Source organism: Sus scrofa, chromosome 8, assembly GCF_054392235.1.
Source record: "Sus scrofa isolate SSC_HxYL_T2T_F1_AM1 chromosome 8, Sscrofa_HxYL_maternal_Yorkshire_Landrace_v2.0, whole genome shotgun sequence".
Classification (NCBI taxonomy): domain Eukaryota; kingdom Metazoa; phylum Chordata; class Mammalia; order Artiodactyla; family Suidae; genus Sus; species Sus scrofa.
Window position 1 is genome coordinate 43,511,253 of NC_139390.1, and position 17,116 is coordinate 43,528,368.

At 33.5% G+C, this 17,116-nt stretch overlaps 1 protein-coding gene across 3 annotated transcripts in view; it reads right to left on the reverse strand.

Annotated features, from left to right (window-relative positions):
• TLL1 (tolloid like 1) overlaps positions 1–17,116 on the reverse strand; it is a 236,441-nt gene that overhangs the window by 100,055 nt on the left and 119,270 nt on the right. For 2 of the 3 annotated variants that reach the window (XM_021101281.2, XM_084973891.1), the window contains exons 3-6: positions 14,412–14,492; positions 12,643–12,795; positions 11,731–11,848; positions 2,376–2,554 (exon numbers count right to left, since the gene is read on the reverse strand). In XM_021101281.2, coding sequence (XP_020956940.1) covers positions 2,376–2,554; positions 11,731–11,848; positions 12,643–12,795; positions 14,412–14,492 — 531 coding nt within the window. Of the gene's footprint in view, positions 1–2,375; positions 2,555–11,730; positions 11,849–12,642; positions 12,796–14,411; positions 14,493–17,116 lie in introns of those variants that run through there. The other variant, XM_084973892.1, reaches the window with a different exon arrangement.

Consider the following 17,116-nt stretch of genomic DNA (forward strand, 5'->3'; position numbering starts at 1 on the left):
TCCATATGCCACAAGTGAAGCCCTAAAAAGAAAAAAGAAAGAAAGAAAAAGTTTTTCAAAAATCAATAAAGAAACTGAATGATGCCCCAGAGTATAAAACCTTTCCTACATGTGATAAGGAAATCTGATATACTCACTTGAGCATTAAAGATGAAACAATCAGCCTGAAGTTACAGAACTCATGTACCAGAGGAAAGCGTTTTAGTCCATGTTACAATGAATTCATACAATACATAGTTTTCAATAAACTAACCAGACCATGTAGTTAAAACATATGTTTCACAAATCTCTGCTTTATTTTCTCTATTACGACCATTCTGAGGAAAAACTCTGCGTTATCTTCAACCTCTGATAGAAACAACTGTTAAAACTCTCTTCTTTATTAAAAATGGTTTATGGTAGAATGGAACAAATCTGATTCTAAGGGGAGATTTTAATAAGGCTATAGAGTTGATTTTATAAATATTAATCTATAACCCACCAATGATTTCAATCTTCAGTCACAATATGGGATCACATTATTTAATTAAAGCAAGAAGGTTCATAAAAATTTCTGAAAGTGTAATATTAAGCAACTTCGGTAATACATTTTGCTGCATATAACTGAGTATATGACACAGTGTTTTGTCATAATTAAAAAGAACACAGCCACACATGGTCCAAATAAAGAAAATTAGATTTATTTCATGAAAGAATAGAAGAGGATCAGAAGATACAGAGCACCAGCCAGAACTCACCCTACACAATTTAAGAAAATAGCAAGCCTCCTTTTTGAAGGAATTTTCTAAAATGGATCAAAGAAATTCAATCCTTATACCAAATTGGCTGCTATCAAAGTCACTAATTTTGCTTATAAACACAAAGCTAAAGTCTGCACTTGAATAAAACTTGATCTTAAGTTTCTGAGCCAAAGCAAGTCACAAATTTGTTGGAGATTATTCTCTAACACGAACTCTCATACTAGAATTACCTTACTATGGTACAGTCAGTTTTGGGAATCTTCAGAGGGTTGGTTCCAAGACCCCCTTGGATATCAAAACCCATGGATGCTCAAGTCCCTTATATAAAATGGCTAGTACAGTGAATGAAAAATTTCAGTTCAAAGGTTGGTTGAACCCACGGAGGCAAGACCCTGTGAATACGGAGAGCCAACTATTCATACATACAAATGATTGCAAGTGAGTGAGAAAAGTGCGGAGAGTCAACTTGACGGTGTTTACAATACCATCAAGTCCTAGCAAAGTGTGACAAAATGTGCATGGAGTTCCGAATACTCAAGAAATCTCAATCAATCAATGTTTTCTTTTCTTTTCTAAAACATTTTTTAGGGCCGCACCCATGGCATATGGAAGTTCCCAGGCTAGGGGTCGAATTGGAGCTTAGCTGCCAGCCTACGCCACAGCCACAGCAATGCCAGATCTGGGCTGCGTCTTTGATCTACACCACCCACAGCTCACGGCAACGCTGGATCCTTAACCCATTTAAGTGAGGCCAGGGATTGAACCTGCATCCTCATGGATACTAGTCAGATTCATTTCTGCTGAGCCACAATGGGAACGCCAATCAATATTTTCTACTAGCTTGAATTATGAAAAGCCATAATTTACTTAGCACTGTGTTAAGGATTATATATGTACATACATTTCTACTTTGCTTATTCTTAAAATACATACAAGCTTATAAGAAGATTCCAAACAACAGGACTTTTTTTTGGGCAACTGGAATGTACTGATCTCAATGAATTTTTGAAAGGTAAAACAAATGAAGAGCTTTAAATGAGGGGATTATCACACATGGACTGTCAGAGAAAATTAAATTTTAATTATACATTAACTAGTGAACTATTGAAACTATCAAACATATTCTCAAGTATTTGCCTTTAGGTTAGTCAAATTTAAGGTGAACTCTCAAGAAAATATTTGGGCTACTTTGGGAACCAATCACTTCCATGGAATTTTCTCCAGAAATTGTCCCTGGTATAAGATAGATTCCCACGGCAGGAGCACACTTTGTGGCAAATCCTGGACCTTTTCTAAATCCTTCCAACATAAATTATAGAACTAAGTATAGAAAATACATTTTAAAATTTAATATTATTTTATAGTTCATAGCTATACCTATCCTTGGAAAGCACAGAAGTTTTAGACATAACAGCCATCTTAAGGGGAAAAAAAGCAAGCTAAAAAATGTGTAAGATCATTCAGTTTGTAGATAAAAATTTTAAATTAACACTATACTGAATATTTTTTAATCAAGTTAAATGTTGATATACAATATTCAATTCACATCTTTTAAGAAGTTAAATGATAAATAGTACAATACTATTAACAGATATTTAGTCAACCTTAAACCCAACACATTCTGAAGGGTCTCACCTGGCTGGATGTTTTCTCTTATGATAGTTACATGATTATCTCGATCTGGTCGTGTGTGTTCATGCCAAAAGCCTATTACATGGCCCAATTCATGAACAACAATTCCAAATTTATCACAGTTCTTGCCAATTGAGATTGCCTGAGGTCCATTTCCACGCCGACCTACATAGGAGCAGCATCTGGAATAAAGCAGAAAATGCAGATGGTGGTGGACAGGAAGATGCTGAGTGAAGTACAATAGGGTGAAAATTTTGGTAAAAAGTTCTGATGGACTTTACTGTGGGATGGAAATCCTGTGAAATTGGATTGTTATGATCATTATACAACTACAGATGTGATAAATTCATTTGAGTAATAAAAAAAATTCTGATGAACTTTAAAGTCCAACACATTCAGAAAAAGACGGTTTTTCATTAACAAACATAGCTAATTTCTAGTAATTCTGATAATTTTCTGTACAATGAGTCTCTAAAAAATCAATTGAAATACCTTTGTATTAATTCATATACTAGAAGATGTTCCTTAAATCATTTTTAGGAGTATTTAGAAGATAAATCCAAAAATAAAATACTTATGATGATGGTTTTTGGTTATTAAATATATAGCTAACCTCAAGACATCAAGTCACTTTTATTTCTAATACAACTTTTTATCCTCACTACCCATGGAAATCATTCAGGTAATTACTTTGTCAATATGGTTATCTAGCAATAATTCATTATTTCAGTTTTAAATATAAAAACAAAATTTATTTCTCCTCTTTGAAAAAATAATTACACTTGTGAAAGATGTTGGTTAACTAAAAGAGGGAATTACTTTTCCTCAACATGAGAAAAACTTTGTTAAAATAAGTCAATTGAGGAAAATTAGTTTCAAAAGGCAAATAATCAAGGGTTAATGGTTGATTGACCAGTGAAGAATTATGAGACTGGTGAGACTGTTTCAAATTGTCAGGCAAATATTTAGTGTCATATTCCATCTCACCTTCAAGAAAGAATCTCTTGGACTGTCAGAGTGTGAAACATCCAGAGCATCTTCTTGCAAATTTTTGTCGATTTTTCAAAATTTATACATAATTAGGGATGTGTTTCTACTCAAAGTACAGAAATTCTGTTTATTCATTGTGTGTGTGTGTGTGCATGCATACCCGTGTGTCAGCATGCGTGAGTGAGTGTGCACACACATATAAGGGGGGAAGCACAAAGGACACTCTGTAAAATAAACTTTAAAAGGTATAACAATGTAGTAACTACAATTACAATTATAAATATAGTTACACATAAATTTCAATAAATTGGAGTTTACTTTAAAATAGCTTATATAAGGCCACCTCTCTAGACAGCAAAAGAATGCAGTAAAGAATTGGTTTTGAAGAGAATAGGAATCATGATGTACCAGAAACCAAACATCTTTTCTAATTTATTAAGTTAAAAGAGAAAATTGTTCAAATTTAATTTTCCAAACGATTAAAATGAATTCCACTAATTTCACTTTTCAGAGTAAGAACATTTGGTAATCATTTTGATTGTTCACGAATATAAATACTTGTCATTCCAATTATTCCTGAAGGCTTTAATAGCATTTTAACCTATACCATACCAGTTAGGGGTAATTTGACCTACTATTTATGAATCTAGTATAAGGGTTAATTAAGCCTAATAAATCAATACTAGAAAGAAAAGTGAGGTAACTGGTAGGAAAAAAAAAAATCAAGGAATTGTATTTTTACTGCCAGGCTTTTTGTAAGCACACTTTAACTTTTATAGACATGGTTATTTATTACATACTGAAATAGTAAAGTATTAGCTGTAGAAAAATAATATTTCACAGATTTTGAAGATATTTAAACTTAAATGTATGCTACCATAAAACAACAGAAATGAAACTGAAATATCTGAGGATTACATAGCAAATAAATTGCTCACACTGAATTATTCTTGCTGGTTATATTCAGAGAAAAAAAAGTATTTTGCAAATCAAAATCCAGGAGATTGTCAAGCAATGTGGTGAATTTATTTAATCTAAAATACCTTTTATTAGCATAATTTTACCTATAAAAATTTCCAATAAATAAGATGGGTTTTCATAATGGAAAGCAAAAATAAATTTCACACTGATTTTTACAATGGTCCTGTGAAAACAGAAAAATAAGGTGGTTGAATCTCTGACATACTACAGGTCTAGGGACAAAAGAATTCTAGATGCTCAAATAACTAAATAGATAAATATATGCACATACAATTATGTATGGAATGGCTAATATCAGCATTTATAAAAACATGATTTTAGCACAGCTATGCCTTATCTTCATTTCTTACACAATCTTCACACTCAAATATCTTACCATGTAGATCTCACCTCTTATCGTCCTTGTCACTTCACTCAAACTATGAAGTTTCCTTGCTGTGCCCTGAGCATGCAGACATATTCTTGCCTCAAAATCCTTTTACTATCTATTGCCTCTGTCAGGAACTCTGTTTCCCAGGTATCCACAAGGCTTGTTTCCTCATCTTTTTCAAGCTTTGTGTAAATGCCCTCCCATCCAACTTAAACTACTTTCCTCTGTCCTAGAATTTACTGTCTACTAATACACTTTGGTTTGGTTTGGTTTGGTTTGATTTCACCCATGGCATGTGGAAGTTCCCAGGCCAGGAAGTGAACCTGTGCCACCTGAGCCACTGCAGTGACAATGGCAGATCCTTGACCTACTAAGTCACCAGGGAACTCCCATTTTACATTTCATTTATTTTTGTTGGGTTTTTGCCTCCCCACCTAGAAGGTAAGCTTTTTGTGGGCAGAAAACATGCTATAACTCCAGCTCCTAGAATATAGCCTGGCACCTAAAAGAGCTCAGTACATAGAGAAAACAGATTGTCAGAATCAGGGGATGGGGGAGGGTGGAATGGGTAAAGGTGACCAAAAAGTACAGACTTCCAGTGTACAATGAATAATTTCTGAGGAGGTAATTGCAGCATGGTGACTAAAGTTAACAATACAAAAGATAACACAAGAAAAATATGTAACTATGTATAGTGAACTTATAATAATAATAAGCAATCATTTTAATATATACAAATATAAAATCATGTTATACACATAAAACAGTACAATGTTATATGGCAATTTTATCTCAACAAAAGTGAAAATATTTTGAAAATAAGAAGTCAAAAAAATTAAATAAATAAATATTTATTGAAAAATCAGATCTCCTAAGGCAGGACAGAGCTAAGACTACAGTAATTAGCAGCAAGCATCTGAAGAAGTGGTGGAAAACTCATGGTGAGGGGTTTAGCATGTTCTTGTTAAGATTCCTCTTTCAGCCTGACTCTCCACTTTTTCCATTAGTGTAATTCTATAAATTCCTTCCAAAAAACTGTTTTTTTTTTCTGCTTAAGTTAGCCAGTCTCTGTTGTTTAAGAACAAGAATCCTGGCTAGTACACTTCCTCTGTCTAATAATAATCTCCTTGAGGACAGAAAACACCTTCCATTCAATTTTATAGTTCCCCAAAGTTAGTACAGTAAGTGGCACAAAATGAGAATTCAAAAGGAGAAGAAGAGTAAATGCTATTGTATAATCTGAATAATCAAACTGACCTAATAATCAAATTGTGTTTAAAAGTTAAACACAAGAGTTTCTATTGTGGCACAGTGGAAGCAAATCTGACTAGTATCCATGAGGACCTGAGTTTGATCCACGGCCTTGATTAGTGGGTTAAGGATATGGCATTACCATGAGCTGTGGTCTAAGTTGCAGACATGGCTCAGATCCTACGTTGCTGTTGCTGCTGCACAGGCCAGCAGCTGCAGCTCTGATTTGACCCCTAGCCTGGGAACTTCCATATGCTGTGGGAGCAGCCCTAAAAAGCAAAAAAAAAAGTTAAATATAATTAAAGCACACAAAATATAGAAAATAAGAAAATAAGTTAGCTTTGTTTGGCAATCATTAAAAATTAGCACATAATAGACAAAGGTAATAAACTGAATCACATAAGTTTCTGACATGTGAAGCAACTTCTATTATAAATAAAATCAAGCAACTTCTATTATAAAATGGTCTCACATTTTGCTGATTACAATTAATAATCTAAAATAATGCCACTGAAGATAAATATTCCTTGAAAATATTTATATCTCAGTTCAAACCTTTTGCCAATATAAAGGTTAAAGACTATGCCCCACTGTAGATGGATCAAAGATACCACATACCTAGAATATCACCTCACACCAGAGGGTGTAAAAAAAAGGGAACCCTCCTATACTGCTGAGGGGAATGTAAATTGGTGAAGGCATTATTGAAAACAGTATGGAGGGTTCTCAAGAAACTAAAAATAGAGTTGCCATGTGATCCATCAATCCCACTCCTGGGCCTATATTCAGAAAAACTCTAATTTGAAAAGATATAGGAGTTCCCGTTGTGACGTAGTGGTTAACGAATCCGACTGGGAACCATGAGGTTGCAGGTTCAATCCCTGACCTTGCTCAGTGAGTTAAGGATCCAGCTTTGCTGTGAGCAGTGGTGTAGACTGCAGATGCGGCTCAGATCCCATGTTGCTGTGGCTCTGGCATAGGCCGTTGGCTACAGCTCTGATTAGACCCCTAGCCTGGGAACTTCCAAATGCCATGGGAGCCGCCCAAGAAATGTCAAAAAGACAAAAAGACAAAAAAAAAAAAAAATACATGCACCCACATGTTCATAGCAACACTATTCACAATAGCCATGACATGGAAGTGACCTAAAAGTGCATCAAGAGATCAATGGATAAAGAAGATGTGGCACATATATACAATGAAATAACTACTCAGCCATGAAAAAAGAATGAATTAATGCCATTTGCAGCAATATGAACGGACCTAGAGATTATTGTACTAAGTGAAGTCAGAAAAAGACAAACACTATATGATATTACTTATATGTGGAATCTAAAATATGACACAAGACATTATCTATGAAACAGAAACAGACTCAGACATAGAGAACAGATTTTTGGTTGCCAATGGGGAGGGAGGGGGAGTTTGGGATTAGTAAATATTAACTATTATATATAAAATGGATATACAACAAGGTCCTACTGTATATCACTGAAAACCATATATAATATTCTGTAATAAACCATAATGGAAAAGAATATGAAAAAGAATGTATATATTATATGTATATATGAATATATATGTGTATCTGTGTATAGCTGAATTAATTTGCACAACATTGTAAATCAACTATACTTCAATAAAATAAATTTTAAAAAGCTATCATATACCTGGACACATGTGTGTGAAAATACATACAAACAGATATATATAAACATACTGTATAGCTATAATGCAGCTTAAAAACAGGAAATACACTGGAGTTAAATGACAAAAAATTCTGACCTCTACTTTTTGCTTTTTGAAATTTTATTATTTTCTCACTTATCAAAGACCTGATACAGAAATATTAAATAAATATTTATTGAATGAAAATTGATTGTAGTGGAATAAGGTGGGAAATATAATGTTCAAATGATACAGATAATTTCCTATTTATTAATTCTTCCCATAAGTGTAGAGATTATTTTAGCTTTTATATTAAAAAAATTGCAAGAGCTACAAGTTGTCTGACTCAGTCAAAGTGATGACACTGCTAAGAAGTGCTAAAACACGTTTGCCTTCCAGATTAAAGCTAGAAACAGAACTGACAAATGTTGCCATTCATATCAATGGCACCACCTTCCAGATTCTCCATATTCAATGGAGATTGACACTAGGTGTTGTTAAATATGATACATTATATGCCACTGCTCTCATAAGAAAGACCCAACACTAAGTCCAATAGGATATATATTGAAATATATCTTATTCTAGATGGCCCTCAGTATTTTGTGCAATACCAACTGTCGAACTCTTTAATAAATTAATTTTTATGAGATGTAAATGTAGGATTATCATAGCAAAAGTGATGAAGTAACTGTTTCATGAAACTGTGACCAGTAATAGTAACATCAAATGATATTTAGAAGTCACAAGATGATTAGAATGATCAGCAAACCAATGACTAATTTCTATGAAAAGTATCATCTTTTTTATCATGGAAAAAATAATACAGGGCAAAATTTGAACTAGAAAATGAGCCCCCAAGCAAATCACTGCAATATTGCTACCATAACAGTCATAAATACACATATATATGAATACTCAAGATTCTAATTTCAGTGATGTAATTACAGATTCAAATATCTTTGGGCAAGTCACGGCTTTAGGTTTCACATCTCTAAAATCATGAAATACGTGTTCTTCAAAACTCCTTTAAATTTTCACCTTCTCTCATTTTAGCAATACACACAATTAACTTTAGCTGACATGTAAATTGTCAGTATTGTCCCCATCACCTGCTTACAAAGCGCTGTTCTGGGGCTCATGGGAACACAGAGGTAAGCTCCCTGCCCTCATCACTAATGAAGGCAGACATTTAAACCAACAGTAGAAATGGAGCTATTACAGCTGTTTGTAGTGCAAAGTCCTTCTGCGGGTAGCTCAAAATGTATGAGAATGAAAAATATTTCCACTGATGAAAAAAGAAAGTTAAGGCATTCGAGCAACTAAAATGTCACAAAAACAAATATGAAGAAATGATAATGAATGGGGAAAATAGTTTAGCAGGATAAAACAAGTGAAATGGAAAACTTTGAAAAGAGTCAAATTAATAAAAGAAAATGAATATTAACAGGAATTTGATACAAACAGAAATTGAGCATTAAAATAATAAGTAGTTGGTGGTTTGGATGTATTTGTTTTACAGAATTGAAGGGTGGGAAAGGGAAAAGATGTACTGATCTAAATAATTATATAGTTAGAAATATGTGGGTTGAGATATATCCACTTCTATTAGATAACTAGAAGAAGGAAGGACAGTCTACATTTGTGCTTTTTTCATATAAGAAACTAGGAGAAACTTTAAATGTAACCAAAACTTAGCAGGCTAAAACATAGAGTGATTCAGAAGGAAATATTGCTTAAATAAGTCATAGCTAAAAAATTATGGCACTATCTAAAAATACATAGAAAGATGATAATGTATAATTCTTCTTAATGTCACTTGATAGGGCCAAAATTAAAACTCATTACTTCTTTTTTTTTTTTTTTTTTTTTTTTGTCTTTTTAGGGCCTCACCCGCAGCATATGGAAGTTCCCAGGCTAGGGGTCAAATTGGAGCTGTAGCTGCCCGCCTACCCCATAGCCACAGCAACACAGGATCCAAGCCATGTCTGTGACCTACTCCAAAGCTCATGGCAACACCAGATTCTTAATCCACTGAGCAACGCCAGGGATCAAGCCCGTGTCTTCATGTATACTAGTTGGGTTCATTACGGCTGAGCCACAATGGTATTCCAAAACTCATTACTTAAAATAAGTTAAATGTTCTAGGAAAATATTGTAGAACAAAGCCAGATGATGTAATGACCCCAATACCTAGTGAAATATATATTTTCCTCACCCTGAAAACATGTCCAAAGGAATTAAGCTTTTATTTTTACTTCCCTACATGAACTATAATAGAGGGTATTCAAACAGTCATAGCTGATTAGAGAAAATTTCTTTTTATAGAAGAATTTTAGTTAATAAATGTTGAAGTAATAAAAAATAAAAGGCCATTTTAGAAAATCACTATTTTGCAATGAGGAGAACTTACAATGGTGGGACCTTGGCTGTCAGCACTTGAACCAACTGATCCATCACAGTATCACTAAAGTGGCAGGTCCAGGCACATGTGCCTTTTGATGTGATGCAGTGTAAAGTAGATAGCACACCCTTAGCAGGTGAACAAACAAAAATGGAAGCTGAGGGGGAGGGAGTGGGGTAGACTGGGAATTTGGGGTTGGTAGATGTAAATTATTATATTGAGAATGGAGACTCAATGAAGTCCTATTGTACACATGGGGAACTATATCTAATCTGGAGATAGAACATCATGGGGGATGATATGAGAAAGAGAATGTATATGTATATATGACTGGGTCACTATGCTGTACAGTGTGGATTGGCATAATGTTGTAAATCAACTATCCTTCAATTTAAAAAATGGAAGTTGAATTTAAATATTCAAATATTTAAATACGAGTTCCAGTTAACTGGAAATACAGAGGAAAAAAGTTTGAAAATTTTCACAATGAAAATCTTTTGAAGTATACACTGTTGCTTAAAGAACTGCTGTAACTGTAACTTGGCTAGATGATGAGTTTTGTGGAGAGATGTGGAGGCAGAAGAAGCAGCAGATGGCAGTTGTGGTAAGTTCATGAAGGCATTCCTTAAATGTTATATCAAAGAATTTCAATTTTACTCTCAGGCTAGCATTTCCCAAAATGTTTTCTGGGATACTGATATACGTTCTTCACTATTAAAAGGGTGATATGTGTGCTCCCTTTTTAAAATGGGGAACACTGTATTCTATATTCTTTTTAGTTGGCTGAATGTTAGTAAGATTTGACATGCTGCTTGTAGAAATACCTATTGAAATTTAACACAGCATTTTCACAATTTACAGAATAGTTGTTTTGGAGAGAGTATTACTATAATTCCTGTAAGAAGCAAATCTAGAAGACCCCGCTGTAGGAAGAAACCCTGAGGAATCACAGATGTATTTGCTCTGACTAGCACTTTGGGGAGATCATTCTAGTGGCCGTGAATTGGTTCGGCAAGACTGGAGAGCAGTTGGCATAGACCAGGTGTGAGATGACAAGACATGAGTAGACCAGGAGACTGACACAGAATAAAAATGGGAACTGAAAGACATAGTGAATATCAATTCATTGTGTAGATTTTAGAGGAAGCACAACAGAATCACTAAAGAACAACCCTGAGGTTTCTAACTCAGGTGAGCAGGATGTTGGCAACACCGCTGCATAGTTAGAACAGAAGGAAATACCGTTGAGGTGGTGAAGGAATACTCTTGGAATAGATGCAGAGACGTCTGTGATTAAAGAATATATCCATTTAGAATATAATATTCTCCTATGTAAAACTCATACCTTTTCATGGGCAAAATACTAAGCAAATATTTAAAAATGAATCTTACCTGTGGATTTAACAAATTTACTTATTTTTATTAGAGTATAGTTGACTTACAGTATTGTGTCAATTTCTGCTGTACAGAATGGTAACCAAGTCATTCATATGTATATGTGCTTTCTGTCATACATCTTCCATCATGTTCTATCCCAAGCGATTGGATAGAGTTTCCTGTGCTATACAGTAGGATCTCCTTGCTTATCCATTCTAAATGTGGAGTTTGGCGTTGGTAGATGCAAACTATTTCATTTACCTGTGGATTTTTTTACCCTTCTACATTTCTTTAAGTCTTTCCCTGATTCTACTTACCCACAAGGCCTGTATGTGAATACAATGTAACTCTCTTCATCCATTCTTTCAATGAAAGTCACACACGTGTGTTTTTCCCAGTGCCTCATGGCCTGCTTGAACATGGCTCGCTGGCTGCCTGGAAAAATGGAGTGACACGAATAAAACAGTGCCGCCCCAGAGAGGAGTGTGCATGTGGCTCCCCCTTCCCAGACCAGCCGTGCAGTTCAGATGCCACCATGATCATCAACTAAAGAATACCAGCCCGAGGACCATGGTAAGCCATTGCTGAGAGTGGACACTGCCTTCATTACCAGTAGGTTTCAGCTTACTGTCTCTACAAGTATGTGTGTACAAGGCTCCATGAATGAGACATACATTCTTCCTGTCAGCTGAAAAGAAATCAGCTTCCACACTGAATGGGCATATTTGAAACCCAATTTAAAAATCAGAATAGTTCTTTAGATTCTTAGAACTCAAGACTAACTATACTTTTAAATTTTAAGATTTCCTGATGACTGAGGAAGTATTTGGAGTATTTCTCAAGTTTGATTTAATACTATGGGGTTTTTGTTTTTGTTTTTGTTTTGTTTTGTTTGCTTTTTAGGACCACACCCACGGCATATGGAGGTTCCCAGGCTAGGGGTCCAGTCGGAGCTACAGCTGGCAATCTACGCCACAGCCACAACAATGCCAGATCCGAGTCACATCTGTGACCTACACCACAGCTCACAGCAATGCCAGATCCTTAATCCACTGAACGCCAGGGATCAAACCTGCAACCTCATGGTTCCTAGCTGGATTCATTTCCACTGTGCTGCAACAGAAACTCCTAATACTGTATTTTATATTAACATTCTATATAACTATATACTTAATCTATATGAAGATGATTATTTCTTTATCAGTGTAGACCCTCTGGGAATATCTTACCAGTAAAGTTGCCTCCTATAACATAAGGAATGACACCTCCAGGCCATACTCTTTCAGTTCTTGATGTAGCAGCTCTGGGAACTCGATTTTTCTCATTTTGCCCTGAGAATTTTAGAGGTACTTTTTCTTTAACTGTGTTGTTTTGCTCCAAGCCTGCAGTGACATTTAAAACATTCTGTGAAACAGAAGTCCTTGGTCAGGGAATCATTTACCTCTTAAAGGACAAGTTAAAATGTCTTATTTACATATTTATATAAATATGCCTGAAGTCAAAGTGCATTAAAGAAAATGTCAGTTATATTACGATCTTGAAAAAATCCTTAAAATATTTAAGCACTTTATGTCAAAATACTATTTCATAATCCTCTATGAGCAAATACTGATGAATTTCCATATAACGGGCTCCAGTGGACAGAAGTCAGACAAACTTTGTAAGCCAACAGACAAGTTATTTTATGTATTCAACTTTACTAGATGAAAGAATTTCGCCACCAGAATACAATAAACATTTTTTAAAAAGCCCTGTGATGTTCAGATCTCCTCTTATTCCTACTAAATCCCTAATCCTTTAAGTCAGAATTAATATTCTATAGTACAGCTTAAAAATTGTGAAGATTACACTGCAGGGATAGTAAATGAAATAAGGATAAGACAGATATAATCTCAGATTCTGGGACAAGGGGCTCTCTCCACTCCAATTTCCTGTGACTCATATCCAGGCAATAGCATGATTTAGATATCAGCACACAAGGTGAACAGGTCAACCTAAGTGTGGTCTGTTCTGGAGCAGTTTTCAAAAGGTCTACTCACTAACTTTTCTTGCTGTCCTTTCATAATTTTTTGTTACTGTTTTATTTTTCCTAAATTTTCATGATTATTTTTTCTTATTTATATATATCACTGTTGATATAAGTATCTTCCACCTTTCATACATTTCAGACACAACAAATACTGAAAGTCCTATGCATGTCCCTAATATGTATCTTTTTAATATCCTAGAGCAAAGTATCTTTGCTTTGGAAAATTTAATCCTTGAATGTAAGTACTTTTAAATATTTAATTAATATGAATCAATGTAAGGTATGTTACAATATGAACTTTGAACAGACAATTTTAAAAAGAAGCTCTAAAATCTACAAATAGGGATTAATAAATACAGTACTTTAAATATTAACTAATCATGAAGCCAGAAGGCAGTTTTCTCATATATATATATATAAGATAAATATAATATAATATATATATTATATTTATATAATATATATTATATAAATATAATATATATAAATATAAATAAATATAATATATATAAATATAATATATACACATAAATATAATATATATAAATATATTTTGGAAGGACTGAAAATATTTCAAACTATTTTTAATCTAATAGTTTGTCAATTTGCTTTAAGTGAATTTTATTTCAAAACAAATGTTTTTTCATTTGATTAAATTTCATGTCGCTCCATGCTTGATAAAAACACCTTAGTATGATACCAACTTGTAAATAAATATCAACAATAAAGTAAATACCTAATACATTTTCAAATAAGGAGAAGATGAAAATAAACAAATAGTTCAAGGGTCCCAAATTAAGTTCTAAACAATTTATATTGATTATCAACTAACAAAATAAAAATTAATAAAGGACCCTTTCTCAGTATATACCCTTTTCATACTTTGCATCTTAATGGCAAACTGAAGTACTATGAGTATAATATTCATTGTGTATCATCAGGTGTCTGCAACTTTAAACATTTATATACCAGAGCCAATTCTTCTTATTCTGTCTATAAGTTGGTAGAGGGCCCCTCTTTTCTTTGATATACCATGGTCTCCAAATCCACCTTAAAGAATAAAAGAAAATAGTTAAGTTAAACTCATTGTAAATTAAGATTCTTTTAAATCAGCAATAGTATTAGGCTACATTGATTTATCTTTGAATCTCTTTTTATGTGGTCTTAGAGTGTTAGAGTCATGAATAGCCATAAATCTTGCAAGAGGGTAAAAATTCTACAACATCACATTTTAGTAACTAAGACTAAGGGGAAAGGAGAGGTCTAGAGAGCAATCTAAACGACTGTATTTGGGAGTTCCTATCATGGTGCAGCAGAAACTAATCTGACTAGGAACCATGAGGTTGCAGGTTCGATCCCTTGCCTTGCTCAGTGAGTTAAGAATCTGGCATTGCCATGAGCTGTGGTGTAGGTCACAGATGCGGCTTGGATCCTATGTTGCTGTGGCTGTGGCAAAGGCTGGGAGGTGTAGCTCCGATTAGACTCCTAGCCTGGGAACCTCCATATGCTGTGGTTATGGCCCTGAAAAGACAAAAATAAATAAATAAATAAAAGACCATAAATGACTTTATTTGAACATCATGGCAACTAAGTCATCTATTGATAATGTGAAGCACTTTTCTCCACTGTGACTTTGACTTTACATAGTGTTATGTAGGATGACAGCAAGTTGTTCTGCCCTGTTCATTACGTTCCAGCTATTTCCCCAATGCAAACTAAATGTTTTTAGATGCCAAATCAGCAAATAGAAGTAAAAACATGAGAAGAGCATGATATATGTCAGTTATTTCTCAATGAAACTAGAAAAAAACCAAGCTTTGCTCCAAAGCTTGCATTGATTTATAAAAGCATGATATTTTAATATATTCAGATAAATTTTCAAAATTAGATTCTACAATTTATAAAAACCAATAACATATACTTAGAAAAAAGTCACAAGATGAGAACCCAAAAGGATGTCCAGCTGCAAAATACATTCTGTTATGTAATCTGCAAATTTTACTTTAAAAGACATAAAGAACTTTACAGTTCAAAAGGTAAAGATGAGGTTGGGGATAAGGTAATATGTCTTCTTACAATTTTAAGAACAAAGTCATGTCAGAAAGCAGATCTTTGATGAAAATCCAAGTCTTCTGATTCTCATTCTTTAATAAATATTCTTTATTAAATGTTTTGTTAAAATGCTCCCTCAATTTTATCTCCTATTTTGCCTACTCCTTGAAATTTTTTTTTTTTTTTTTTTTTTTAGCAGTATCCACAGTATATGGAAGTTCCTGAGCCAGGGATCAAATCTGAGCCACAGCTGTGACCTATACTACAGCTGAGGAATTGCTGGCTCCTTACCCTGTTGCACCACAGCGGGAACTCCTCTCCTTGAATTTTTGATAGACACATGACAAAGAGGTATCACTGAGCAAAACACTAATATGATCACTAATGATATCAGAACAAGTAGTTCATGAACCTGTGTGCAAAGACCAGAAATTCATGAAAAAAACAAACTGTCCTTGCACTTTGAAATATTTCCTTCTATTACCTCTTCCCCCTTTGAAATTGATACTGAAAATTACCTAGATTGAAGCTAATAAAAAAACAAAAACAGTGGTAAAAATTATTACCATATAATCCTCTTATATAAAAAAAATCAGTTAAGTCAAATAAGGCAAATAAGTTGGAAGCTTGTTCACTGACTAATAATCTGCTTAATTACTTGTATGACATGGTCACATTTTTGCTGGGCCCTTGAGAAACATTTTTGAATTTTTTCTTAGTGAACAGTGGTAGAAAAATGAGGTAATAGATAAATGTATCCATTTCTAATCAGTTACAAGAAACATTTTTAAAGGATGGTGAAAACGTATTTGAAATGACCATTGCATAACAGTTGTATTGGATATTACATAGGCCTGAAATATATGTAAATAGATATAGAAGGAAGTTAATTATGAGGAAAAATGTCTTAACATTAAAGTGATTATAAGGATAAGAGTAATCATAGACTAGGAAAAACATTTTAAGACTATCAAAGTCACTAATGTTTTTAATATTTTAGTAATTTTGAATAATTTTATAACAATTGAAATAAAATCTTGTGTAGGTATTTCACTGAAAAAAAAAGAAAATTCATTCATTATACAAGTGGTTATTTCTCACATAGTCTAAAAGTTCTGAAATTAAAATATACAAACCAAATAAACATTTATGGTAAAGACAATACATTCTGAAATAAAAAAATAAGAATTATAGTCAATTCAGCACAAACTAATAAGAAAGGAACAGAGAGAATAAGGAAAAACTAAAATATAGAATACTTTCATGATCTTTGAAATTTAACTGAAGAGTACAAATTACTTTGAAATGTGTACCCTTTCACATATATATTTAGAATGTATGTTTTTATGATTGATAGTCTAATCTTGCTTTGTTATTTATGTAAAATAATGATGTTTTCTTCCAAATATTCCTATTTTAGAGCTTAACTATCAGTGAAATGACAAAATTATATATAATCAAAATTTTTTAAATCACAGAAAGAATCTCAGTACAAAGAGAGGACAATGGATTAATAGATGACTTGAATAAAGCTTTAATCAAACACAAATTAAAAAAAAACCTGAAAATGTAACATGATAAATCTAAGATTTTGCTGAGTTGTATCATGGTCCCAAATCCAT